General features: G+C 33.2%; 2 protein-coding genes and 1 pseudogene across 4 annotated transcripts; 1 reads left to right on the top strand and 2 right to left on the bottom strand.

Moving 5' to 3' along the window:
• Positions 1–4,132: 4,132 nt before the first annotated feature.
• On the bottom strand, positions 4,133–5,470 carry LOC9310462 (protein ABC transporter 1, mitochondrial). Its single transcript, XM_002874349.2, has 2 exons — positions 4,969–5,470; positions 4,133–4,847 (listed from the first exon to the last, which is right to left on the bottom strand). Exons 1-2 carry the CDS (start codon positions 5,005–5,007, stop codon positions 4,491–4,493), a joined length of 396 nt encoding a protein of 131 aa, XP_002874395.1. The 5' UTR covers positions 5,008–5,470; the 3' UTR covers positions 4,133–4,490.
• Positions 5,471–7,846: 2,376 nt separating this feature from the next.
• Positions 7,847–13,210, top strand: LOC9308350 (putative polyketide hydroxylase). 3 transcript variants are annotated; one of them, XM_021021221.1, is made up of 16 exons: positions 7,847–8,625; positions 8,714–8,767; positions 8,856–8,915; positions 9,030–9,140; positions 9,325–9,390; positions 9,482–9,568; positions 9,686–9,914; positions 10,029–10,111; positions 10,201–10,336; positions 10,450–10,943; positions 11,053–11,100; positions 11,244–11,418; positions 11,734–11,846; positions 11,933–12,029; positions 12,113–12,332; positions 12,567–13,210. In XM_021021221.1, exons 1-16 carry the CDS (start codon positions 8,251–8,253, stop codon positions 13,123–13,125), a joined length of 2,907 nt encoding a protein of 968 aa, XP_020876880.1. In that variant the 5' UTR covers positions 7,847–8,250; the 3' UTR covers positions 13,126–13,210. The 3 variants fall into 3 exon arrangements, with proteins under 3 accessions (XP_020876880.1, XP_020876881.1, XP_002872281.1); XM_021021222.1 differs by lacking the exons at positions 8,856–8,915; positions 9,030–9,140 and having other exon boundaries at positions 7,849–8,625; XM_002872235.2 differs by lacking the exons at positions 7,847–8,625; positions 8,714–8,767; positions 8,856–8,915; positions 9,030–9,140; positions 9,325–9,390 and having other exon boundaries at positions 9,547–9,608.
• Positions 13,211–13,811: 601 nt separating this feature from the next.
• On the bottom strand, positions 13,812–15,598 carry LOC9308351 (annotated as a pseudogene).
• Positions 15,599–27,187: the final 11,589 nt, after the last annotated feature.

The following is a 27,187-nucleotide window of genomic DNA, read 5'->3' on the forward strand; positions in this document are numbered from 1 at the left end:
TTGATATATTTTCCAAATATTTGTTAGTATTTCGGGTATTTTTGGTTATTTGATCTAAAAATCTATATATACATTTTTGGAACACTTTTAGCAAATAAATCATGAGGTTGGGCAGTATTTACAAAGAATGCCATTGGAATTAATTATTTAATTTCGAAAATTTAAATCAAAGATATTAATTTCCAAAAAAATCTTAACATAATATCTTAACTATAACTAATCATTTCCATAATATCTTAAAGATATTAATTAATTTTGACAAAATCAATTTTTTTAAGTAATTCATTTTTTAAATATATTTATTTTAATGTACATTAATTAAATTATGGTTACTATTCGTTATTTTACAAACTCATTTTGCTATATTACTTATTATAAACCAAACTCATTTTGGCTATAAATAATTTATTTAGTTATAAATTAGATTAACTCCAAAAAAACATTATTACCAAATATATAAATATTATTTATGTCTACGGAAAAATATGTTATTTTAGATTATTATTATTATTTCATAAGGTTTCAAATATTATGAATATTTTAACTTTATTAGAATTTTATATATTATTAATTTTAAACTTATAAGAAATTTAAATATTATAAATATTTAAATTTTATAAAACTTTTAAAGTATCTATAATATTTCAATTCTATAAAAAAGTTTATATATTAATAACATTTGAACTCTATAAAAATTATAAATATATATACTATAGAGACAATTTAAAAGCAAACTTTTAAATTTACTCGAATTATATGTCTTCTAAATAAAATTATTATTAAAAAGAAAAATAACATGATGTTTAATTTCACGGGACGGGATTATATGGTGTGACGGGTTTGTGTCGATATTAATACGGAACGATATACTACGAGTGAAATCTTAGAATTAACAACCAAAATACAATTATGAAGTTTGGGTCGATATTAAAACTTTTATGAAGTTTCAAATATTATAAATATTTAAACTTTATAAGAATTTATAAGAAGTTTAAACATTGTAAATATTTTAAGATAATAAAACGTTTAAAGTATTTATAATATTAAAATTTTATAAAAAGTTTATAATATTAATGATATTTGAACTCTATAACAATTAAATATATATATATATATATATATATATTATGGGAGCCGTTTAAAGCAAACTTTTAAATTGACTCAAATTATATATGTCTTTTAAATTAGAATATTATAAAAAACAATAACAAAATAATGTTTAATTTCACGGGACAGGGTTATATGGTAGGACGGGTTTGAATCAATATTAATACGAGGCGGTACTACGAGTGAAATCGTATAATTAACTATCAAAATACAATAAATGCTAAACAAAATAAACAATATTAACAAAATAAATTCAACTTAAAATTTCAATTTTTAGTTATCAAAAATCGACCCGTGGGTTTAATGCGGAGTAATATATATATAATAAGTACATTTAAATCAAACAAAACAATAGATAATTTTCAAAAAATTTATAGCCCCGCGGTGTACCGCGGGTTAAAATCTAGTAACTAATATTTTTAGATATAAACTTATATTTCGGGTATTTTCGGGTATTTTCGGGTACCCAAAATATTTCGGTTAGGTTCGGTTTCGGTTCCGGTTCTTTCGGTTCTAAAATTTAGGATTCATTTGTGTATTTTAAAATTTTGGTTCGGTTCCGGTTCGGTTCTTTTTGCTTCGGTTCCTGTTCGGTTCTTATGGTTCGGTTATTTTGCCCAGGCCTAGTAAGAACATCCGTGTAAAACCCCAAAATATTTCTAGTGTAAATAGTTTTTAATTATGAGTATATACAATAAATGATTTGGTCTTTTGTTTGCAAGAATAAACGACAAATAACAAGGTCTCATGTGTTGGCTCGAGGAAACACACGATCGGGGACTCGGGTTGAATGGATGGTAGGGTGGAAGAAACCACCGGAGGGATGGGTGAAGCTATCAACAGACGGAGCTTCTCACGGTAATCCAGGCCCGTCAACGGCCGGGGGAGTGATCCGAGGTATGGCGGGGGAATGGCTAGGTGGCTTCGCGTTGAATATCGGGGTATGTTCAGCACCATTGGCGGAGTTGTGGGGAGTGTATTATGGCCTGGTTATTGCCTGGGAGCGGGGTTTTAGACGGGTGGAGTTGGAGGTGGACTCGGAGTTGGTGGTAGGTTTTATCAAGATGGGGGTCAGCGATCTCATCCGCTATCTTTCTTGGTGCGTTTGTGCCATGGCTTTATCGCAAGGGACTGGTTAGTCCGGGTTACTTATGTGTATAGGGAGGCTAATCGTCTTGCAGACGGATTAGCAAACTATGTGTTCACGTTAGAGTTATACTTTCTTTTTCTTGATTCATGTCCTGATGTTATCCACGATGTTTTGTTGGAGGATGTTCATGGGACGGAACTTCCACGTTATGTTCGGTTGTAATTCTTTTATTTAATTTAATAAATTGGGGGAGGCATTGCCTCCCTCTCGCTCACCAAAAAAAAGTTGATTGGTTTATTTATAACATTTTAAGAAAAAAATACTATAATTTTTGCCGCGTAATTGTTTTTAAAAATGTCATATTAATTTTTTTGATAACATAATATCACACTATTTATTTTAACCACATACAAAAATTAGGGCAATTTACACAAATGGCACCAAAAAAGTTTTTTCTTCCAAAAATAGCCTCATATTTCATAATTTCCAGAAATAGCACCCAATACTTTTTAATTAACCATTAACTGAAAAATAGAAAATACAGAAAACCTAATTCTCATCTCTTTCACCCGACGATTCTCGTTTGCCTCCGATTCTCCATAGCTGCCTCCGATAGTCGGAAAATTCGATCTCCTCCGGTATCTCGAACCACTGCCTCCACGATTCCTCTACTCAACCCAGTCGACCTAATCTCATCGACTCAACTCAATCACGTTTACCCTTCCTTAACCCTCACTCAGCTATTCTTGATTAGTCTCCTTTCTCTCTCAGTACTTGCCTCAAGCATTTTCTCCAGATTCAACGCCTTCTGTTTCCAATATGCAACCGTGTCAAACTCCTCATAGATCTCAATCTTCTTGCTATCGAACAACGCATCTCGTTTCTTCTGCCTAAACCTGCGGAACAAATCACTAGTCTCATCCAAAACCGGAACATTGTGATGCATATTGCAAATCACTAGTCTCATTCAATCGGGTTTTTGAAAGTTGTTAGCTTTTAAAGATGAATCCCTTTCATGTTCTTAAAGTGGCTGGCTTTGTATATCATTTGATTTGCTTAACGATATTGTTTAGGCATGCTTTTGTTGGATTTGTGTTTGCTATATCTGCAAGTTTGTGATATGAAGATATGAATAAACATTTTTTACTTGTTTATGTGTTGTCATTTTCTGTTCTCTTTGCTTGATAGAGTTGTTTTAGTTTGCATTCTAGAATGGAGATATACGTCTTTGTTGATTTCTTTTTAGTTTTGTGGTTTTGACTTTGGTGTTGTGTATTGATTTGTTTCATTGATTCTCACAATGTGATTCTGGTTTCATTGCTCACTAAGGATTTATAGTAATTTGGGAAGATCTTCCTGATTCGGGAAGGACTTATAGTAATTCGGGAAGGTCTTCCTAAATATGATGTTGGTGATATAACTATTGAAAATTCATGAAGACTTCCCTAAAAACTTATTTAGACTAATTCGGGAAGGAATTATAGTAATTCATGATGGTCTTCCTGAATAAACGCTTATCAAAGATAGAGAAAAAAATATAAACGCTTATCAAATACTTTCTCTAGATATTTAGGAAGGATTTCTCGAATTTCAGGAAGGCCTTCATCAGAAAAAGTATACACACACCCTAACATGGAATTGAACCCAAGACATTGGGTTTTGTATTGGAGCAGGTAACCGATAAGCCAAGCTATTCATTCGAAGATAGCATAGAAATAAATGTATATGAACATGAAATAATTTAGGAAGAACTCTTTGAGATTTCGGTAGGCCTTCCTAAACTTGGGACATTGATGAGTTTGTGATACATTACCCATCACTAATGGAGTAGTATGTGATACATTTTGACAAAACATAAATAAAGAGTTCAAAAACATATTTTTAATAATTTAGGAAGGATTTCATAATGTTTAGGAAGCTGTCATTAAAGTTTATGAAGGTCTACCTAAATTTCTGAAAACAACCTCTATGTGGCCAACTTCGGATTTGTAATTTGTATGTACATTACCCCTCACTGATGGAGTAATCTTTGATACATTACAACACATAAATAAAGAGACTCAACAACACATTTTAAAAAATTTAGGAAAGATTTCATAATGTTTAGGAAGACGTTCTTGAAGTTTAGGAAGGTCTACCTAAATTTCTGAAATCAGCATCTATGTAGCCAACTTTGGATTTGTAAGTTGCATGACGATGGAAAATTGTAGCAAACTTTTGACAAAGCATTAGCTGCAGATTCTACCTGTAGAAAACCTGCAAACTACAAGCCGAAGAAACCGACGATTGAAATCTATGACAAAGACGAACTTCTCTTACTCTTAACAAATATCTTCTCAACAATCTCTTTGATCTCAAAACTATTTCCACATAGCTTCAGCTTCCACAAAGCGATAATGGTTTGGATTTGATATTTATCAGAGCAGAAACAACTCTCATCATGTATACTCAACATTTTCACAACTTTAAGAGCAGTTCCACGCATTACACACAATCCAAGAGCTAATCTTTCTGCATTTTCTTTAGACAAGAAAGATGATAATGCAGGTTGATTGTCTTGTGTCATTGGTGTCTCATTTACCATCCTATAGGTAGATTCTTTAACAGCTCTCCAAGCAAGAGCAGCTCCTAAAATTGAAAAACCTTCACACTTCACAAAATTAAACTTGTTAAAACTGCTTCAACAAAAGAATCTATCTAACCCAATTAAGCAACATATCATTTCTTCATAGATTCTATCTAACCTAATAAGTAACGAGTGATTGTTTTACCCATAAGCTCTTGCCGTAGGTGTTGATGGAACCATCCATTCTCTAGGTCTCCGTCTCTTCACCGGACCTCAAACTGCAATATTCTCGTCGGCTACATCACGTGAAAGCTTAATCTCTTCTTCTTTAATTGAAATCTTAGAGAAGCTAATCAAATCGAGGACCAAACTATATCCACACCAACAAAATCGAGAGCTACACTCACGAATCTAGAGCTACACTCACAAACCACATAGTCCATCACGATTCCTAGAGGTACACTCAGATTCCAAATTCAACACGATTTGTGAAGAAGAAGAAGAAATTAGAGAAATGGTAATCGATTTAGGACATGATTGAAGCTATGAGATCGGAAGCTTCATTGGGATTGAATATCGGAGATGATCATAATCTTCACCGGAATTGAAAATCCGAGATCGGAAGCTTCACCAGAAATCACAATTGTAAACTCTCCGTCGGTGTGTTTAATTTCAGTGCTATTTTCTGTTTCTTATCTTAATTAATTTAATTAATTCTTAAAAATCAAAATAAGTTTAAAAAGTGCTATTTTTGTCAAATAAACTTGGGGATGCTATTTTTGTCATAAAAACTTCATTTATGGCTATATGAGACCATTTCTCCAAAAATTATTACTTATTTATAGTTTTACTACTGCATTTTTTTGGCAAATTATGATTCTCCATATGGTCGTCATCTAGCTAATTGACCCAAAAAGTTAATATGTTTCGAAGGACACCCTCATAAAATATTCTAACTATGGGCTTAGAATGTGCCAAATCATTTACGTGAAAATTGAATTGTCCAGGACACATACCATTTACATGAAACAATAAAACTAAAAAATGAAAAAAAAAGATGGAAATATTGGCTTGGAGAATGTGCCAAATTATTTACATGAAAACTGAAAATTCACGAGATAAATCATTTACATGAACAAGAAAATTAAAAATAAAATAAAAAGAAAAAGACGACGAAAATTATTGGCTTGGCAGAATGTGGCAAATCATTTACATGAAAACTGAAAGTACCAAGAGACATATCACTTGGATGCATTTGGCTTGTTTGAGATTTAAGTCAATTTGATTATTTTGTTTGCTTTTGCTTTAAAAAGTCTTCTGTCACTTTGGTCACATGCACAGCTCAATTGTGACTCGTCGTCAATAAGCCAGTTTTCAAACATAGAGCAAACAAGTAAAAGAAAATACAATGTCTTGTAAAAGGAAACAACAATCAAAGATGCATAATCATGTTCAACGAAGATAATCCTTTTTGATCCAGACATCTCTTAAGTCCACATTTAGCTAAATAGACCTAAATTATAAGAAGATGACACTCCAACTTCCCTTGAACCCATTCTTGTCCAACACCATTATTGTACAAGACCAAACTCTTTATCTCGTTAAAATTTATGGTCACTACATAAATCTTCTCACATACTCATGATCTTCACTTACTTAGTCTCTAATTTCTCTTTCAAGGATCATGAGATCGTACCTCCTGCAAGTCATGTCATCGTCTTTCATTACCATATCAGAGAGTTACATGACAAAGAGCCTGCTCCTCATATTGATATCAAAGAAGCTGTTATGGATTTGTTGAGCATTGACAAGTTTAATTTGGATGTATACATGCAAATACAATGTTAAAACTTGATTTGTACCAATAGCTCTAACCACTACGGAGATCGTAGATTGTTACCAAGTCCAAAGAAGAGAAAGTTGATTACCAAACAGTATGTAATCACATCTTTCATGCTACTTGCATCTCAAGTTACTTGTTGCTTAGTCCTCAATCTACTGTTTCCTTCTTAGATTTGTCTCCTCTCGACATCCGATTTCTCCTCTTCTAGACGTATTTACTACATAGAATAAACTTGTCGACAAGTTATTATGTTGCAAGAGCATCATGTTCTGCTTGTTTGCTTTAAATTTTTTTCTTGTTAATTGGGTTTCTGGTGATCCATTTGCTAGCTAGTATGAAAGAGCTTCATGTTCTGCTTGATGATTATTTTAGATATTATTCACGGAATTTGGAGTTTCTGTGCTTGAACTTGACTTCTCATGGATAATCTATGGTAAAGACTTCAACTCTCTAATGAGTTTATCATTAGAGTTTCAAATCAAAGCAACTTAATAAAGTGAAAAGAATACTATTACAACTTGTGTTTAAACGATCCCACAACAGGTTTTACATTTGGTTTGAAAGTTGTAATGTACGGAGAGGCTTGACTGTTCTCGTGTTGTGTTCATCTTTTAGCAAGAAAGCTTTACTGCTGCTACATGGAGACTTTTCCTGGGACAAAAGGATCGGTTTATTTGCCGAAAGTTGTAATGTATATACAACAAGAAATATAGAAAACTAGTACACCATTGCACGGGAAAACAATAATACCAATAGTATATTTTGTTTTTTGAAATGTCCAACCATTATACCAATGAAGAATGTCACAAAATACAATTTATTTAGTTTTATTTTACCTTAATACATTGATTAAATGTATTACACATTGCTCTGTAACTCTCAATAGAAATCCTCCTCAACTTCACCCAAATCGTGATATATAGGTGTAAAAATTAAGGACATTTTTTTATTGTATTTTGAAACAGCCAAAGATCTTACACAATACAGTAACTTCTCATACGCATAGACAAAAAAGAGAAAGATTAGATGAGGAAGAAAAGCTATACGGAACCATTTTTCTTCTCCAAGCTTAACAATAGTAACGATGGAAAAATGAATTATCTTCGTATCAAAACGCTTTTGAAACTTGAACATATAAGATGGTTTCACATTTAAATTCTTTTGCACACTACACCGTGGAAGAAGATGCCATGTCATGCCACCCATCTCTCAAATTGTTATTTTCTTCGTCTTCTTCTTCTGAATTGAAAGCGCCAAAACATTTGTTGTTTTGTTGCATCTCTATACAAAATTGTTGGCAGAATTCCACGTTCATACAATTGATTCATCCTATATTAAGTTGCATCCATTTTGCTTTGAGAATGGTTTATAGGGTTGCCATTGAGATCGTAAATTAAATGGGGAGAGGAAAAAAAAAGGATCTTAAGATCGTGGAGAGGAGTAGTTGATGAAAAAATGGTAAGATACTTATAGAACAAAACCCTAAACAGTTGCTGCGTCACGGAAGCCAAGGCCGAGAATTCCGTCGAACGCTTGAGCTGCGTTTTAAAGTTCTCCGAATGGCGCCTTTTGCCTAATAGAAAAGTCCTTTACCTTCTTCCTCTCTCTCTCTTCTTCACAGAGATCTAACCTCTCCTTTTCCCAATGTTCGGCACTCCGTCATCCTCGCCGTCATTCGGCACTCCGTCGTCCACACCTGCCTTTGGTACGTCTTCACCGGCGTTCGGTACATCATCAGCCACGCCTGCGTTCGGTACGCCGTCGGTTCCTTCCTTCTCCTCCGGCGGATTTGGCTCCTCACTCTTCTCGACTCCCTTCTCATCGCAACAGCCACAGCAACAACAGCAACAGCAGCAGCCGAGTTCACTGTTTCAGCAACAGCCATCTTCTAGTTTTGGTTTTCAGTCACCATTCAACAACACCGCTCAGCAGCAAACGCCGTTCCCAAATGCTCAATTGACTACTCAGATGGCTCCCGTTGCTCCAATTCCTTACTCTCTCGCCGATCGTGACGTCCAGGTTTGCTCTTTCTTTAATTCCAGATCTATAACCTCTAACCCTAGTTTTACATTGATTGAGAAGTCTTGTTTACTTGATTTGGATTTAGGCCATCATTGAAGCTTATAAGGAAGATCCGACGAATCCCAAGTATGCTTTTCAGGTTAGTTTAGGTGGAAATTTCTGGATTCTTTAGTTATGTGGTGATAAATTTTCTGTTTATGTTAACTGTTGTTTCCATGGTTCTGCAGCATCTTTTGTTTAGTGTGACTGAACCACAGTACCGGGTGAAGCCTGCAGCTGTATCAGATGTGAGTATCTTCTTGATTTTTTCTACTATATCATGGAAATGTGCAGTTTTTTTTGTGTATTGCTTGTATTTTTCTCGTAGATCTCTCTGAAGGATTGCTTGTATTTGGTGGTAGATAATGTGGGCAGAGGCTATGAGCAAACTTGAAGGCATGGATTCAACAGAAAGAGAGCGCCTGTGGCCTCAGCTTGTGCAAGGTTTTAAAGATCTTTCTCAGCGCCTTAAGGTTGATTTCATCACCTGTGAAAATTATATGCTTTTTGTTTGGTGGTTTTGTGCCTTGTCCATTTTTGGGAAAGTGCCTTTATGGGATGCTTAAGCAAATATTGTTTTTTTGAAGATTGATATCAATGATATGTGAACAAATTGACAAATGAATCTTGACATTATTTTTTGTTGGGTTCCTACAGCTTCAAGATGAAGTTCTCGCCTCAGATAGGGATAGAATAAAAACGACTCAGAGCAATGTTAAAATGGTGAGTTATCAATCTCATTTCACCACTATCTGTCTCTCTCATATTATTTGTGGATAATCTAACGAGAATTTGTTTGATTTTGTTTTTAAAGCTCCAGAGACATTTGCAAGCATCAACCTTTCCATCTATTGAAAGGTTGAGACAGAAGGAGCAGAGTCTTCAAAGACGCATGTTGAGGGTAAGAAAAGTCATCGCGTTGAAAGATCTTACCTTGTTATGTGAGTCCAGATTACAGTCAAAATTACATTTACCGTTGTGTTTTTTTAGAGTTTTTTTACTTTCCAATAATTTTCAGGGTTTAGGATTTAGATTCTCGACCATGGCGATTCTAGGGCGGATCACGGGGGTAACACGAATAAGCAGAAACAATTCGAGGGTGAGAGTGTGCCCAGTGAGGTACTTCCAAAGCAAGGACCTTTCAAATACAAATTCATTCAATGGCGAAGATGCTGCTAAGCTTCCTGTTCTGATCGTCGGCGCTGGACCGGTGGGCCTCGTTTTATCCATCCTTCTCACCAAACTAGGTACAATTTTTCTCATACTTTCTCTGATTCTCATCTGAAGTTTTGAGTTTTGAGCTTACATTATCAATTTGAGTTCACGTCTTTGATCGAATTGAATCCTCACGTTTATGTTAGGAGTGAAATGTGCTGTTGTGGACAAAGCTACAAGCTTCTCGAAACACCCACAAGCACATTTTATCAACAACCGATCAATGGAGGTTGGATTTTTTTGTGTTTCCTGTGGTTAATATTGTTTTTTGGTTTTCCTAGATTTTAAACCTTAATGTCTTAGTTTTCATGTACATAGATCTTCCGTGCATTGGATGGATTAGCTGAGGAGATTGAAAGATCACAGCCTCCTGTAGATTTGTGGAGAAAATTTATTTACTGTACATCTCTCTCCGGCTCAACTCTAGGCACAGTGGATCACATGCAGCCTCAAGGTGTGTTCTTCCATACATTTTTCTTGTGTAAATAGTTCTCATGGACTAGAACTATTTTATGTTGAGGAAAAATGCAGGCCTTTCACACAAGTCCTTGTGTTGTTTATGTACAGATTTTGAGAAAGTTGTCAGCCCGGCTTCCGTTGCTCACTTCTCCCAGTACAAATTGACAAATTTATTGCTGAAGCGGTTGGGAGACCTCGGCTTTCATGTTCGAGGTTCCAAAGAGTCGGATGGTCTTGAGGTTGACGCTGTGGTTGCGAGGCAAATTCTTATGGGTCATGAGTGTGTGGCGATTGATGCTAACAAGGACAGTATTACTGCAACTGTTTCTTATCTCAAAGGAGGCAAGCATATGAAAAGAAACATCCAATGTAGTATACTGGTTGGTGCTGATGGGGCTGGGAGTGCAGTAAGAAAGCTCACAGCAATAGAAATGCGAGGGGAAAGGGATCTGCAAAAGCTTGTTAGTGTCCACTTCATGAGTAGAGAGCTCGGTGAGTACCTGATCAGTAGAAGACCAGGGATGTTATTTTTCATTTTTAACACCGATGGTATAGGAGTTCTTGTTGCCCATGATCTTCTACAAGGAGAATTTGTTTTGCAGGTAGCTATAGCCCGACCCAAAAATTCAAGGATACTTTAATCTCAATTTATGAACTTAAAGTAGTGTTATATTCCGTAGCTTAGCGTATATTCATTTCTTTTTACTGCAGATTCCATACTATCCACCTCAACAGAGTCTATCTGATTTTAGTCCTGAGGTATTTTCTATCCTTACCTAGAGAAGAATGGATTTTCACTTGTGAAAACTCACTCACCTCTGTGGGTATATCTCTGTCCCAGCTGCGACCAACTTCAAATGCGACTTTGTTTCATATCTCCCTGACCGGTTATTGTTTTGTAGATGTGCAGGATGCTGATATACAATTTGGTGGGACATGAGCTTTCAGACTTGGATGTAGCTGATATTAAGCCATGGGTCATGCATGCTGAAGTCGCCGAGAAATTCATGTGCTGTGAGAACAGAGTGATACTTGCTGGTGATGCTGCTCACCGGTTCCCACCTGCTGGAGGTTTTGGTAAGTGTTCCAATTTTTTTGAAAAGGGTAATCGTACACTGCTTCTTTGACAGTTTTGTCATGTATGATGGTTATAACTGCGGAAGAAATCTAATATTTTCCATTGTCGTACTATTATGATTGAAGACATGGTTGGATGAGATATTGTGGTTCTAACGGATGCCCCAGACTTGAAAGTTGATCTTAAAGGATCCTTGTTCTCAGTTTCTTTTTCTAAGTTATAAGTATCTAGTGATGGAAAGCTCAGGAATCGGTTTGATTTTGATGGACAGTCGAACAGCAGTATTCTGATAGCAAATTACATGATTTTTACAGGAATGAACACTGGAATTCAGGATGCTCATAATCTTACATGGAAAATAGCAGCTCTTGTTCAGGGTTCTGCAAAATCTTCGATTCTTAAAACTTATGAAACAGAACGTAGGCCGGTATGGTGTTCATCTTTTCTAACTTTTACTTGCCATCCTTTCCTCCTAACTTGATTCATCAACACGTATCTTATTGTGACTTCTAGATTGCCCTTTCCAATACTTCACTCAGTGTTCAGAACTTCAGAGCAGCTATGTCTGTTCCTTCAGCGCTAGGCCTTGACCCGACAGTTGCAAACTCAGGTAAACTAAATTAGCTTGTCTTCTTGCTCAGTTCATCGTTCCGTGATCAGCTTTACAGAAATTATATCTCTATGGTGTTGTAGTGCATAGGTTTATAAACAAAACAGTTGGTTCCATCCTTCCAACTGGGCTACAAAAGGCAATCTTGGATAATGTCTTTGCACTAGGTCGTGCACAGCTTTCAGAATCTCTGTTGAATGAGAGCAATCCTCTGGGAAATCAGAGACTTAGAAGAGTAAAGAGTATCTTCGAACGAGGAAAAAGCCTTCAACTACAGTTTCCTGCAGAAGATCTTGGTTTCAGGTATAGTCATCACCTTTGGAACTGTAGAATTCTAACTTTTGTCTGAGTAGTACCAAGAATAAAAAAGAGAAGAAACTAGGGTTTGTTGCTTTTGTAAACTGATATCAGGGGTTTCATGACACGGAGAGTGTGGTCTTTAATGTTGTGAACAAGTGTGTTTCTCGCATTATATTTCAACGAAAGATATGTAAATTCAAAGTTGGAGTAACAGAAGTTACTGTGTTTACTGTTTAGGTATTTAGAGGGAGCCATTGTTCCTGATAACGAGTCTGAAGCTGGTGATCCCGAACTACCGAGTGGTCGTAGAAGAGACTATGTACCTTGTGCTGAACCAGGTTCAAGACTGCCACATATGTATGTGAAAATACTGTCAGATTCCACAAGAGAGGTTATTGTTTCTACACTGGATCTTGTTTCGACAGAGAAAGTGGAGTTTCTACTTATAATATCACCATTACAAGAGTCCTATGAGTTAGCTCGTGCTACATTCAAAGTCGCAAAAGAGTTTATGGCTAATGTAAAAGTATGTGTGGTCTGGCCTAGTAGTGATGAAGGTCTTGAAAGGGAGAGCAATTCAGCATTAGCTCCATGGGAAAATTATGTCGATGTTATGGAAGTTATAAGACAAAATGGTGAAGGAACTTGTTGGTGGAGTATTTGTAAAATGTCGGAGAGAGGATCTATTTTAGTCCGTCCTGACCAACACATTGCTTGGCGAGCAAAGTCTGGTATTACTTTGGATCCTACTCTGCACATGAGAGAAGCCTTCTCCATCATACTTGGTAAACAATGATGAACAACGCCATTTATTCCACAAATTCCTTTGTATACTATTTATTTTCAAATAAAATCACGTAATTTTTGTATTTGTGTTTCAAGATTTCTTCACATATGGTAAGGTTAAACAAGAATAAATATTTTTTTTACTCGGATTCGGTTGTAAATCTGTTTTGGTACTGTCCAGCTAGGAAGCACGGAATCTTCGTCGGAGGTCCGCTTCCCGCTTCGGAATCTTAGTCGGAATCGGAAGCTCTTGGAAGCTTTCGGAATCTCGCTTCCATCGTGTTTCCAAAAATTCAACTTTGGAAGCTCGTTGGAAGCTTACGATTCCGGTTTGGAAGCTTGCGCTTCCATTTTATAAATTCAATTTTACAAATAAACATGAAATTATTATTTTTAATCAAACAAACTCAAACTAAAAATTTTGCACACTAATCTTTGTATTTTATTTTTAACAAAATCATGTTTAGAAAATAGCAATGACATGAATCTAATATGTGAGAGATATTATAAATGATTAATTAATTTAGATTAATTTCGAGAGACTTGAGTTTGATCATATTTTTACCTATAATATACATAATTTGAAACGATTTTGTTTGATGTTATTTTAAAAAAGAATGAATATAGTGTTATAATTTTTTTCTTGAATTATTTGATTTTGTTTGTTGTAAAAATTGGTTTAATTTTTAAATTTAGTTTTTAAAATTTATTTATTAGATTTATGGGGTTAATATAACTTGTAATATGATATAATGTTTAATATATAGCTATATATATATATATACATATATATATTCTTTATATATACTATACGCTTCCATCGCGTACTGCTTCCGTAAAATTTTCTAAAAAATCGCTTCAGCGCTTCTAAACGATTCCGTTTCCGCGTACCCGCTCCCGTTTCCATGCAACATAGCTGTCCAGTGGCTTCAATAGGCAATGAAGCAGAAGAGTTGTGTCTATGCATGTTCTTGACGTTAGCTTGTAGCTATCCTGAAAAATAAGTATCCAGTGACTGCTGTGGCACTTCCAAGCATTCCACCAGCAACGACCTGAATTCTCAGCAAATGGAAAACAGAATCTAATGAGAACAAGAAATTCATATATACCAAAACACGGTTACAAATCAAAGAGTAGTTCCATTTATCAACTAGAGTTCCATCAACTGACACAAGCCTTCAAAAGGCCCCCAACACTGCTCCCAATTACACAATCACCCTCACCGATTCATTCAAATACTCTATTTGTACTCATGCTTTCCACTAACTCACTAATTATCTTGCTAAATGTAACAGCTATAAGAATCTCATATCGTTCTAGTCATATATGGAAGGACGTTTGCAAATTCGGGGTTGGATCCTATAGTAATCTATGAGATGGTTCAGCAAGGTGAGATTTGTGTGTGGTCTGTGATCACAAGGATTTATAGTTGTTTAATAAACTGTATTACATACCTGGGGAGGGGTATGACCGAGAAGTTCCCGCAAAGGTCTGCTTTCAGCCAGCGGATGTTCTGCAGGAAGTTGGTATAGAATCTGATTAAGAACCTGGAAAATGAATCAGACACCAGAGATCAGGATACCACAGCTCAAATGCATCATGACAAAACCAATAGTAAAAAAAAAACCAGTCAAGTTATAAGATGAAACAAAGAAATGTTGGAGCAGCAATCAAACCTCAGCTTGACGACCCGCATGTAATCTAACACCGGTAGCATCATACATCACCTACGAACCAGAATCACTCACATATAATGGTCACTTGATTCCTTAATAACCAATTGATAAAGTAGAGAAAGTAGCCAACTTACAACAGATGGCAAAACCAAAGCAATGGCAAAATGCGATCCACCAAAGCCCTCTTGCAAAGCAATAGCTACAGGGTGAAGAAGGCATTCCTCCGGACCCAATAAGCTGTTTGAGATCCCATCTCCGTTCCCTATACCTGCAGAATCCCAAGAAAACATTTAAAGATCCTTTTCTTCTCTAACGTCTATTATAAAATTTCTATGTACCGTTTCTGAAAAATCAATATCAAGATCACTCCCTAAACTATGGATTCGAAACGAAGAAATTGGCCAATACGATAAGACAAAGGCACATTTAGCATTTAGTGGGAGTCTGATCCCAACATAGATATAGAGAGAGAACGTACCAGGAGGTGAAGAGTTTGATGAATTGAGCGATAGTGAAAGAGGTGACGGCGGAAATCAGAGGATAATTCGTGAAAATGGAGAAATAATGAGTGGAAGACGAAGACGTAGCTGTAGATTCATCCATGGCCGATGATGGATCTAGACAGGCTTTAATCGTGCTATAGAAAGAAGACGAAGATGAAACCGAAACGACAATAATCCATAACACGTCGACTAATTCCCTTTGTGTTCCTCTTTCAAACTCCAATGGCGTCTACGTCTACCGTTCAATCCTCTTCGTCAATTTTTATTTTATTTTAATTAGAACACAAAAACATATATTATAAATTTACTATTATCGTTTTTTTGTGTGTGCAAAAGATATATCGTATATGTCTATTGTAACAAAAGTATTATTCTTTTTTTGGGTGGGATGTAACAAAAGTATTATTGTATTCACGTCATCAATCCAAGGAAAATAATTAGTCGTATTTTTTACTTTTACACGAAAAATATATTTAATTCTTACAAAACATATCAATATCAGAACAAGAGCAGACTGAAAAAATAATAGTCCAAATAAAAATAAAAATAATAGTCCAAACTTTGGCCTGTGAAGATTGCTTTGAATTTTAAAACACTATATATAAAAACTAGGTGACTGCCCGCGCACATGAGCGGGAAGAACGTTGTATTAATGGTAAAATCATGTGAAATAAGGGATTGTTTAGGTGTTACTTGGTAGTGTAAGAAAAATATGGTAAATTGTTTAGGATTTAGTGTGGTAAAATTATGGAAAATGATGAAATTTAAAAAATTCAATAATATTATAAATGCTAAAAAAATAATAATAAATTATCTTTTAAAATCATTCACCAACAAAATAAGAAATCAACGAACATCATCACTCCATGGCATTCTCCTTCCGAGTGATGATCGGTACTTGGTCATTTTCAGGATTCCTGACATCCGATTTAGAACACCATAAACAGTGAATGTCCAGTCGCCAACTTTAGAGTTTTGATTTAAACGGAAAAAAAAATACTTACCAACAAAGCATCTCGTCGGTAATACTGAGATCCGGATTCAACATAATCCTCGTACATCCGGTAACGTTGGTACATCTCCACCTATGTTCCTGTGATAGCTCTAATTTCACAAACTTGATAATACATATCACTGTGTTACGTGAACGACGCTTCCATAAGTCATAGAACTCGACTGCAAAGTCACCCGTCAAACGACACTCTAGATGGATACACCTAATTTTAAGATTTGAAGAAGTCATAAGACTTTATATTCTGGTTTAAATCTTAAAAAAAATAGTGACTTACTCAGTATCACGTAAACCAAAGCACAGCTCAAAATATCCTCCTTGAGAATGTTCCACGGAAGGAACAAAAACCAACTCTCTCACGTTGAGAATTTTGCCAATAACATCTATGAAACACACACATGAATAATACAGTCAGAACATGAATCGCAAATAAACTCCAAAAGCACAAATAAATTCATAAATTAGGCTTACCAACGCAAATATTCGGGTTAACAATACCACTCAATATACTCACAAACTCAGTTAGATTGAAATAGGTTCTACTGGAGCACATATTAATACTTTGCACTAAAGTGTCCGAACGAAACACAATCTTGAATCTATGCGGTACTGGTCTCAAGATGCTGTTAACCCGGGATACATCAAAAAATTTAATGCTCACCCACTCATCGATTATCAATCTTGAAAAATAATTATCAATTAATTCATCACGAACAACGGCTTAAATTTGGGTGAACTGCAAATGAAATGTTAAAGAAAAAAACAATTCAATTTAATATCGAAAACATGTATAGAAGGTAAGTTATTAAAATACTAACATGCTCGTCACCCAAAATCATATTGAGCTCTCTACCCGAGCCACGCGAAACAGACCAACAATTCAAATCTTCACCAAAACAGACCACTCACCCATGTTAGGGTTAAGAGACGCAATATGAAAATAACCACCATCACATGAATCAGAGGTAAAAGGTATCATTGTAGAACCCATATCAAAAGATTACTCGGCTAAACAATCCAATGAGGTATAAACGCGCGATACGTATATGTAGACCTAACGATTATTTGGAAAGAACATAACAATGGAAAATATATATTAAAAACTAAATCAGAAAATTAACAAAAACGAATATTGATTAAACGATATAGAATTTATCCATAAGATTAATAAATTAAGTTTAGAAAAAAAAAAACTAAATCTCAACAGTTAAACTGAAATATATACTAACGAAATTTAAGGATAAAAATATATCACTCTATTATCAACACCATAGTAATAATATATACAAATGGTGTAAGTTATCGTGCATAAACGGTAAAATCATGAGAGATAAAAGAATATTATAAATGGTAAGAAAATAAGATGCCAATCATAAAAAAAAAACAAAAAACAAAAATTTCAAGACAATAAGAAAACAACGAACGTCATCATTTTATAGCATTCTCTTTGCATGTGACGATAGGTACTTCGTCGTTTTCAGGATTCCTGACACCCGGTTTATAACATCAGAATCAGTTAACGTTCCGTCGAAAATTTTAGAGTTTTGATTGTGGACGACAAAAAAAATAAAAAAGTAATTACCAACAAAGCATCTCTTTGGTAATACTGAGATCCGGATTCAACATAATTATCAAAAACTCATCAATCAACAAATGATTTCTACATTTATCAAAAGCTCTTTCATTAGACTCCAGAAAATCGTTATTTTACTCATGTTTTTTTGTTATCTTTGTTATAGCCAAACTCATCCTCAATAAATGATTTATACGCTTATCAAGAACTCTTTCATCAGACTTCAGAAAACCATCAACTTTGCTCCTTTTGTTTTTTTTTTCTAATTATAGTTATAGCCAAAATCATAAATCAGAAAGTGATTATTACGTTTAATAACAATTCTTTCATATGGCTCCAAAAAACCGTCAATTTTGCTCATTTTTTGTTATCATGGTTATAGCCAAACACATAAATCAACAAATAATTTCTACATTTATCAAGAACTCTTTCATTAGGTTATAGAAAAGTATCTATTTTGTTCTTTTTTATTGTTACAATTGTTATAGCCAGAAGAAAACCGTCAATTTTTTTTTTTTTGTTATCATGGCTATTGCCACAAACTCATCAATTAGCAAATGATTTCTCTGCGAATCAATAACTTTAACATCAGGCTGCAAAAAATCTTCGATTTTGATCATTTTTCGTTATAAAAGTCATACTAAAACTTTTTAATCAGCAAATTATTTTTACGTTTACCAAAAGCTCTTTCATTAGACTGCAGAAAACCGTCAATTTTTTCTTTTTTTTTTGTTATCATGGTAATAGCCAAACTCATCATCTGCAAAACATTTATACGTTTATCAAAAGCGTTTTCATGAACCTGTAGAAAACTATCACTTTTGCTCATTTTTTTTTTATCATTGTTGTAACCAAACCCATCAATCAACAAATGATATCTAGGTTTATCAAGATGTCATTCATCGGACTACAGAAAGTTGTCGATTTGTCTCTCTTGTTTTTTATTATGGTTATAGCCAAAATCATCAATGAACAAATCATTTTTATATTTACCAAGAGCTCTTTCATTACGTTACAAAAAACGTCAATTTCGCTCCTTTTTTTTTTGTTATCATGGTTATAGCCAAAGTCATCAATCAGTAAATTATTTTTACATTTATTGAAAACTCTTTCATCAGGACGTAAAAAATCATTATTTTTCTCCTGTTTTTTGGTTATCATTGTTATAGCCAAACTCATCAATCGGCAAATAATTTCTACATTTATCAATAGCTCTTTCATCAGGCCGTAGAAAACTGTCTATTTTGCTCTCTTTTATTGTTATCATTGTTATAACCAAACTCATCAATCAGCAAATAATTTATACGTTTACCAAAACCTCTTACAATAGACAGCAGAAAACCGTCAATTTTGCTCATATTTTTTTTTATGGCTATAGCAAAACCATCAACCAGCAAATTTCTAAGTTAATCAATAGCTCTTTCTTTAGGCTGCAGAAAACTTTCATGCTTTTTTTTTAATCATAGATATAGCCAAAATCATCATCAATAAATGATTTCTACGTTTATTAAGGGTTTTTTCATGAGCTCGCATAAAACTGTCAATTTTGCTCATTTTTTTTGTTATCATTTTTATAGCCAAACTCATCAATCAACATATGATTTGTACGTTAATCAAGATATCATTAATCGGACTTCAGAAGGCCGGTTAATTTTATCTCTCTTGTTTATAATCATGGTTATAGCTAAACTCATTAATGAGAAAATAATTTTTACGTTTATCAAGACCTCTTTCATTACGTTACAAAAAACCGTCACTTTGTTCCTTTTTTTATTATTATCATGGTTAGCCAAACTCATCAATTAGCAAAAAATTTCTACATTTATTAAGATCTCTTTGATCGGATTGCAGAAACCATCAATTATGCCCATTTTTCCGTTATAATGGTTATAACAAAGCTCTTTAATCTGCAAACGATTTCTACGTTTACCAAGAGCTCTTTCATTAGACTACAGAAAACTGTCTATTTTTTTTTTGTTATCATGGTAATAGCCAAAATCATCATCTGCAAAAGATTTATACATTTATCAAAAGCTTTTTCATGAACCTGGAGAAAACTGTCACTTTTGCTCATTTTTTTCTTTATCATTGTTGTAACCAAACTCATCAATCAACAAATGATATCTACGTTTATCAAGATCTCTTCCATCGACTATAGAAAGTCGTCAATTTTGTCTCTCTTGTTTTTTTTTTTATTATGGTTATAGCCAAACTCATCAATGAACAAATAATTATTACGTTTACCAAGAGCTCTTTCATTACGTTGAAAAAAACGTCTATTTTGCTATCTTTTTTTTGTTATCATGGTTATAGCAAAAGTCATCAATCAGCAAATTATTTCTACATTTATTGAAAGCTATTTCATCAGGACATAAAAAATCGTTATTTTTCTCCTGTTTTTTTGGTTATCAATGTTATAGCTAAACTCATCAATCAACAAACAATTTCTACGTTTATCAAGAGCTTTTTCATGAAGCTGAAGAAAACCGTCAATTTTGCTCATCTTGTTATTTTTAATCATGATTATAGCCAAACACATATATCGGAAAATAATTTTTATGCTTATCAACATTTTTTCATGAGGCTGAAAGAAACCGTCAATTTTGTTCTCTTATTTAGTTATCATGGTTATAGTCAGACTCATCAATCGGCAAATGATTTCTAAATTTATCAATAACTCTTTCATAAGGCTGTAGAAAACTGTCTATTTTGCTCTCTTTTATTGTAATCATTGTTATAACCAAACTCATCAATCAGCAAATAATTTATACGTTTACCAAAACCTCTTACATTAGACAGTAGAAAACCGTCAATTTTGCTCCAATTTTTTTTTTATGGCTATAGCCAAACCATCAACCAGCAAACTTCTAAGTTAATCAATAGCTCTTTTGTTAGGCTGCAGAAAACTTTTGAGTTTGCTAATTTACCGTTATAATGGTTATTGTAAAACTCTTCAATCAGCCAATAATTTTTAGGTTTATCGAGAGCTCTTTCATCAGACTGTCAAATATCGTCAACCTTGCTCTTTTTTTTTGTTAAAATGGTTATAGCTAAACTTTTCAATCATCAAATGATTCTTACGATTATCAAAGATCTCTTTCATCAGACTGCGAAAAGAAGTTAATTTTGCTTTTTTTTTTTTTAATCATGGATATAGCCAAAATCATCATCAATAAATGACTTCTACGTTTATCAAGAGTTTTTTCATGAGCTCGCATAAAACTGTCAATTTTGCTCATTTTTTTTGTTATCATTTTTATAGCCAAACTCATCAATCAACATATGATTTGTACGTTAATCAAGATATCATTAATCGGACTTCAGAAGGCCGGTTAATTTTATCTCTCTTGTTTGTAATCATGGTTATAGCTAAACTCATTAATGAGCAAATAATTTTTACGTTTATCAAGACCTCTTTCATTACGTTACAAAAAACCGTCACTTTGTTCCTTTTTTTTTATTATCATGGTTAGCCAAACTCATCAATTAGCAAAAAATTTCTACATTTATTAAGATCTCTTTGATCGGATTGAAGAAACCATCAATTATGCCCATTTTTCTGTTATAATGGTTATAACAAAGCTCTTTAATCTGTAAACGATTTCTACGTTTACCAAGAGCTCTTTCATTAGACTACAGAAAACTGTCTATTTTTTTTTTGTTATCATGGTAATAGCCAAACTCATCATCTGCAAAAGATTTATACATTTATCAAAAGCTTTTTCATGAACCTGGAGAAAACTGTCACTTTTGCTCATTTTTTTCTTTATCATTGTTGTAACCAAACTCATCAATCAACAAATGATATCAACGTTTATCAAGATCTCTTCCATCGACTATATAAAGTCGTCAATTTTGTCTCTCTTGTTTTTTTTTTATTATGGTTATAGCCAAACTCATCAATGAACAAATAATTATTACGTTTACCAAGAGCTCTTTCATTACGTTGAAAAAACGTCTATTTTGCTAACTTTTTTTTGTTATCATGGTTATAGCAAAAGTCATCAATCAGCAAATTATTTCTACATTTATTGAAAGCTCTTTCATCAGGACATAAAAAATCGTTATTTTTCTCCTGTTTTTTTGGTTATCAACGTTATAGCTAAACTCATCAATCAACAAACAATTTCTACGTTTATCAAGAGCTTTTTCATGAAGCTGAAGAAAACCGTCAATTTTGCTCATCTTGTTATTTTTAATCATGATTATAGCCAAACACATATATCGGAAAATAATTTTTATGCTTATCAACATTTCTTCATGAGGCTGAAAGAAACCGTCAATTTTGTTCTCTTATTTAGTTATCATTGTTATAGTCAGACTCATCAATCGGCAAATGATTTCTAAATTTATCAATAACTCTTTCATAAGGCTGTAGAAAACTGTCTATTTTGCTCTCTTTTATTGTTATCATTGTTATAACCAAACTCATCAATCAGCAAATAATTTATACGTTTACCCAAACCTCTTACATTAGACAGTAGAAAACCGTCAATTTTGCTCCAATTTTTTTTTATGGCTATAGCCAAACCATCAACCAGAAAACTTCTAAGTTAATCAATAGCTCTTTTGTTAGGCTGCAGAAAACTTTTGAGTTTGCTAATTTATCGTTATAATGGTTATTGTAAAACTCTTCAATCAACCAATAATTTTTATGTTTATCGAGAGCTCTTTCATCAGACTGTCAAATATCGTCAACTTTGCTCTTTTTTTGTTAAAATGGTTATAGCTAAACTCTTCAATCATCAAATGATTTTTACGATTATCAAAGATCTCTTTCATCAGACTGCGAAAAGCCGTTAATTTTGCTTTTTTTAATCATGGATATAGCCAAAATCATCATCAATAAATGATTTCTACGTTTATCAAGAGTTTTTCATGAGCTCGCATAAAACTGTCAATTTTGCTCATTTTTTTTGTTATCATTTTATAGCCAAACTCATAAATCAACATATGATTTGTACGTTAATCAAGATATCATTAATCGGACTTCAGAAGGCCGGTTAATTTTATCTCTCTTGTTTGTAATCATGGTTATAGCTAAACTCATTAATGAGCAAATAATTTTTACGTTTATCAAGACCTCTTTCATTACGTTACAAAAAACCGTCACTTTGTTCCTTTTTTTTATTATTATCATGGTTAGCCAAACTCATCAATCAGCAAAAAATTTTTATATTTATTAAGATCTCTTTGATCGGATTGCAGAAACCATCAATTATGCCCATTTTTCTGTTATAATGGTTATAACAAAGCTCTTTAATCTGCAAACGATTTCTACGTTTATCAAGAGCTCTTTCATTAGACTACAGAAAACTGTCTATTTTTTTTTTGTTATCATGGTAATAGCCAAACTCATCATCTGCAAAAGATTTATACATTTATCAAAAGCTTTTTCATGAACCTCGAGAAAACTGTCACTTTTGCTCATTTTTTTCATTATTATTGTTGTAACCAAATTCATCAATCAACAAATGATATCTACGTTTATCAAGATCTCTTTCATCGACTACAGAAAGTCGTCAATTTTGTCTCTCTTGCTTTTTTTATTATGGTTATAGCCAAACTCAGCAATGAACAAATAATTATTACGTTTACCAAGAGCTCATTCATTACGTTGCAAAAAACGTCAATTTCGCTATTTTTTTTGTTATCATAGTTATAGTCAAACTCATCAATTAGCAAATTATTTCTACATTTATCGAAAGCTCTTTCATCAGGACGCAGAAATTCGTTATTTTTTCCTGTTTAATTGCTTATCATTGTTATAGCCAAACTCATCAATCAACACACGATTTCTACGTTTATCAAGAGCTTTTTCATGAAGTTGAAAAAAACAGTCAACTTTGCTCATCTTGTTCTTTTTAATCATGATTATAGCCAAACACATAAATCAGAAAATAATTTCTACTTTTATCAACATTTCTTTATGAGGCTGAAATAAACCGTCAATTATATTCTTTTATTTTGTTATCATTGTTATAGTCAAACTCATCAATCGACAAATGATTTCTACATTTATCAATATCTATTTCATCAGGCTGCAGAAAACTGTCTATTTTGCTCTCTTTTATTGTTATCATTGTAACCAAACTCATCAATCAGCAAATTATTTATACGTTTACCAAAACCTCTTATATTAGACAGTAGAAAATCGTCAACTTTGCTCCTATTTTTTTTTTGTATGGCTACAGCCAAACTCATCAATCAGCAAATTTCTAAGTTAATCAAGAGCTCTTTCGTTAGGCTGCAGAAAACCTTCAATTTTGTTCATTTACCGTTATAATGGTTATTGCAAAACTCTTCAATCAGTCAATGATTTTTACATTTATCGAGATCTCTTTCATCAGACTGCTAAAAATCGTCAACTTTGCTCTTTTTCTGTTAGAATGGTTATAGCTAAACTCTTCTATCGGTAAATGATTTTTATGTTTATCAAAGATCTCTTTCATCAAACTGCGGAAAGCTGTCAGTTTTGCTTTTTTTTTTTTTTATCATGGATATAGCCAAACTCATCATCAAAAAATGATTTCTACGTTTAGCAAGAGCTTTTTCATGAGCCTGCAAAAAACTGTCAATTTTGCTCATTTTTTTTTTTATCATTGTTATCCTTTTTTTTTTTTTTTTTTTTTTTGTCAAACTGTTATCATTGTTATCCAAACTCATCAATCAGCATATGATTTCTACGTTACGTTAATCAAGATATCATTAATCGGACTGCATAAAGACGTAAATTTTATCTCTCTTGTTTGTAATCATTGTTATAGCCAAATTCATTAATGAGCAAATAATTTTTACGTTTATCAAGACCTCTTTCATTACGTTGCAAAAAACAGTCACTTTTGCTCCTTTTTTATTATCATGGTTATAGCCAAACTCATCATTCAACAAATTATTTCTACGTGTATTAAGATCTTTTTCACCGGATTGCAGAAACCATCAATTATGCCCCTTTTTCCGTTATAATGGTTATAGCAAAACTCTTTAATCTGCAAACGATTTCTACGTTTATCAAGAACTCTTTCATTAGACTACAGAAAACCGTCAATTTTTTTTTTGTTATCATATTAATAGCCAAACTCATCATCTGCAAAAGATTTATACATTTATCATAAACTTTTTCATGAACCTGCAGAAAATTGTCACTTTTGCTCATTTTTTTCTTTATTATTGTTGTAGCCAAATTCAGCAATCAACAAATGATATCTACGTTTATCAAGATCTCTTTCATCGACTAAAGAAAATCGTCAATGTTGTCTCTCTTGTTTTATTTTTAATGGTTACAGCCAAACTCATCAATGAACAGATAATTTTTACGTTTACCAAGAGCTTTTTCATTACGTTGAAAAAAATGTCAATTTCGCTCTTTTTTTTTGTTACCATGGTTATAACCAAACTCATCAATCAGCAAAATATTTCTACACTTATCGAAAGCTCTTTCATCATGACGCAGAAATTCGTTATTTTTCTCCTGTTTTTTCGTTAACATTGTTATAGTCAAACTCATCAATCAACAAACGATTTCTACGTTTATCAAGAGCTTTTTCATGAAGTTGAAGAAAACCGTTAACTTTGCTCATCTTATTCTTTATAATCATGATTATAGCCAAACACATATATCAGAAAATAATTTCTACGTTTATCAATATTTCTTCATGAGACTGAAAGAAACCGTCAATTTTGTTTATTTTATTTTGTTATTATTATTATAGAAAAACTCATCAATCAGCAAATACTTTCTGCATTTATCAATAGCTCTTTCATCAGACTGCAGAAAACTGTCGATTTTGCTCTCTTTTATTGTTATCATTGTTATAACCAAACTCGTTATCATTGTTATAACCAAACTCATCAATCAACAAATGATTTCTACGTTTCTCAAAACCTCTTTCTTTAGGCAGCAGAAAACTGTCTATTTTGCTCTTTTTTTTATCAATGTTATAGCCAAACTCATCAATCAGTAAATGTTTTATACGTTTATCAAGAGCTATTTCATTAGACAGCAGAAAACTGTCAATTTTACTCTTCTTTTCTTTATCATTTTGTAGCCAAACTCATCAATCAACAAATGATATCTATGTTTATCAAGATCTCTTTCATCGGACTACAGAAAGTCGCCAATTTTGTCTCTCTTGTTTTTTTTATTATGGTTATAGCAAAACTCATCAATGAACAAATCTTTTTTACGTTTACCAAGAGCTCTTTCATTACGTAGCAAAAACGTACATTTCGCTCCTTTTTTTTGTTATCATGGTTATAGGCAAACTCATCAATCAGCAAATTATTTCTGCATGAGGATGCAGAAAATCGTTATTTTTCTCCTGTTTGTTGGTTATCATTGTTATGGCCAAACTCATCAATCAACAAACGATTTCTACGTTTATCAAGAGCTTTTTCATGAAGTTGAAGAAAACCATCAACTTTGCTCATCATGTTCTTTTTAATCAATGATTATAGCCAAACACATATATCAGAAAATAATTTCTACATTTATCAACATTTCTTCATGAGGCTGAAAGAATCCGTCAATTTTGTTCTTTTATTTTGTTATCATTGTTATAGTCAAACTCATCAATATCGGCAAATAATTTCTACATTTATCAATAGCTCTTTCTTCATCCTGGAGAAAACTGTCTATTTTGCTCTATTTTATTGTTATCATTGTTATAACCAAACTCATCAATCAGCAAATGATTTATACGTTTACTAAAACCTCTTACATTAGACAGTAGAAAACCGTCAATTTTGCTCCTATTTTTTTTTATGGCTATAGCCAAACTCATCAATCAACAAATTTCTAAGTTAATCAAGAGCTCTTTCGTTACGCTGCAGAAAACCTTCAATTTGCTCATTTACCATTATAATGGTTATTGCAAAACTCTTCAATCAGCCAATGATTTTTACGATTATCGAGAGCTCTTTCATCAGACTGCCAAAAATCGTCAACTTTGCTCTTTTTTGTTAGAATGGGTATAGTTAAACTCTTCAATCGGCAAATGATTTCTACGTTAATCAAAGACCTCTTTCATCAGACTGCGAAAAGACGTTAATTTTGCTTTTTCTTTTTTTTTTTGTTATCTTGGATATACCCAAACTAATCATCAACAAATGATTTCTACGTTTATCAAGAGATTTTTCATGAGCCTTCAGAAAACTGTCACTTTTGCTCATTTTTTCCGTTATCATTGTTATAGCCAAACTCAACAATCAACATATGATTTCTACGTTAATCAAGATATCATTAATCATACTGCAGATTGCCATCAATTTTATCTCTCTTGTTTGTAATCATGGTTATAGCCAAACTC

This window comes from Arabidopsis lyrata (assembly GCF_000004255.2).
Source record: "Arabidopsis lyrata subsp. lyrata unplaced genomic scaffold ARALYscaffold_6, whole genome shotgun sequence".
NCBI lineage: Eukaryota > Viridiplantae > Streptophyta > Magnoliopsida > Brassicales > Brassicaceae > Arabidopsis > Arabidopsis lyrata.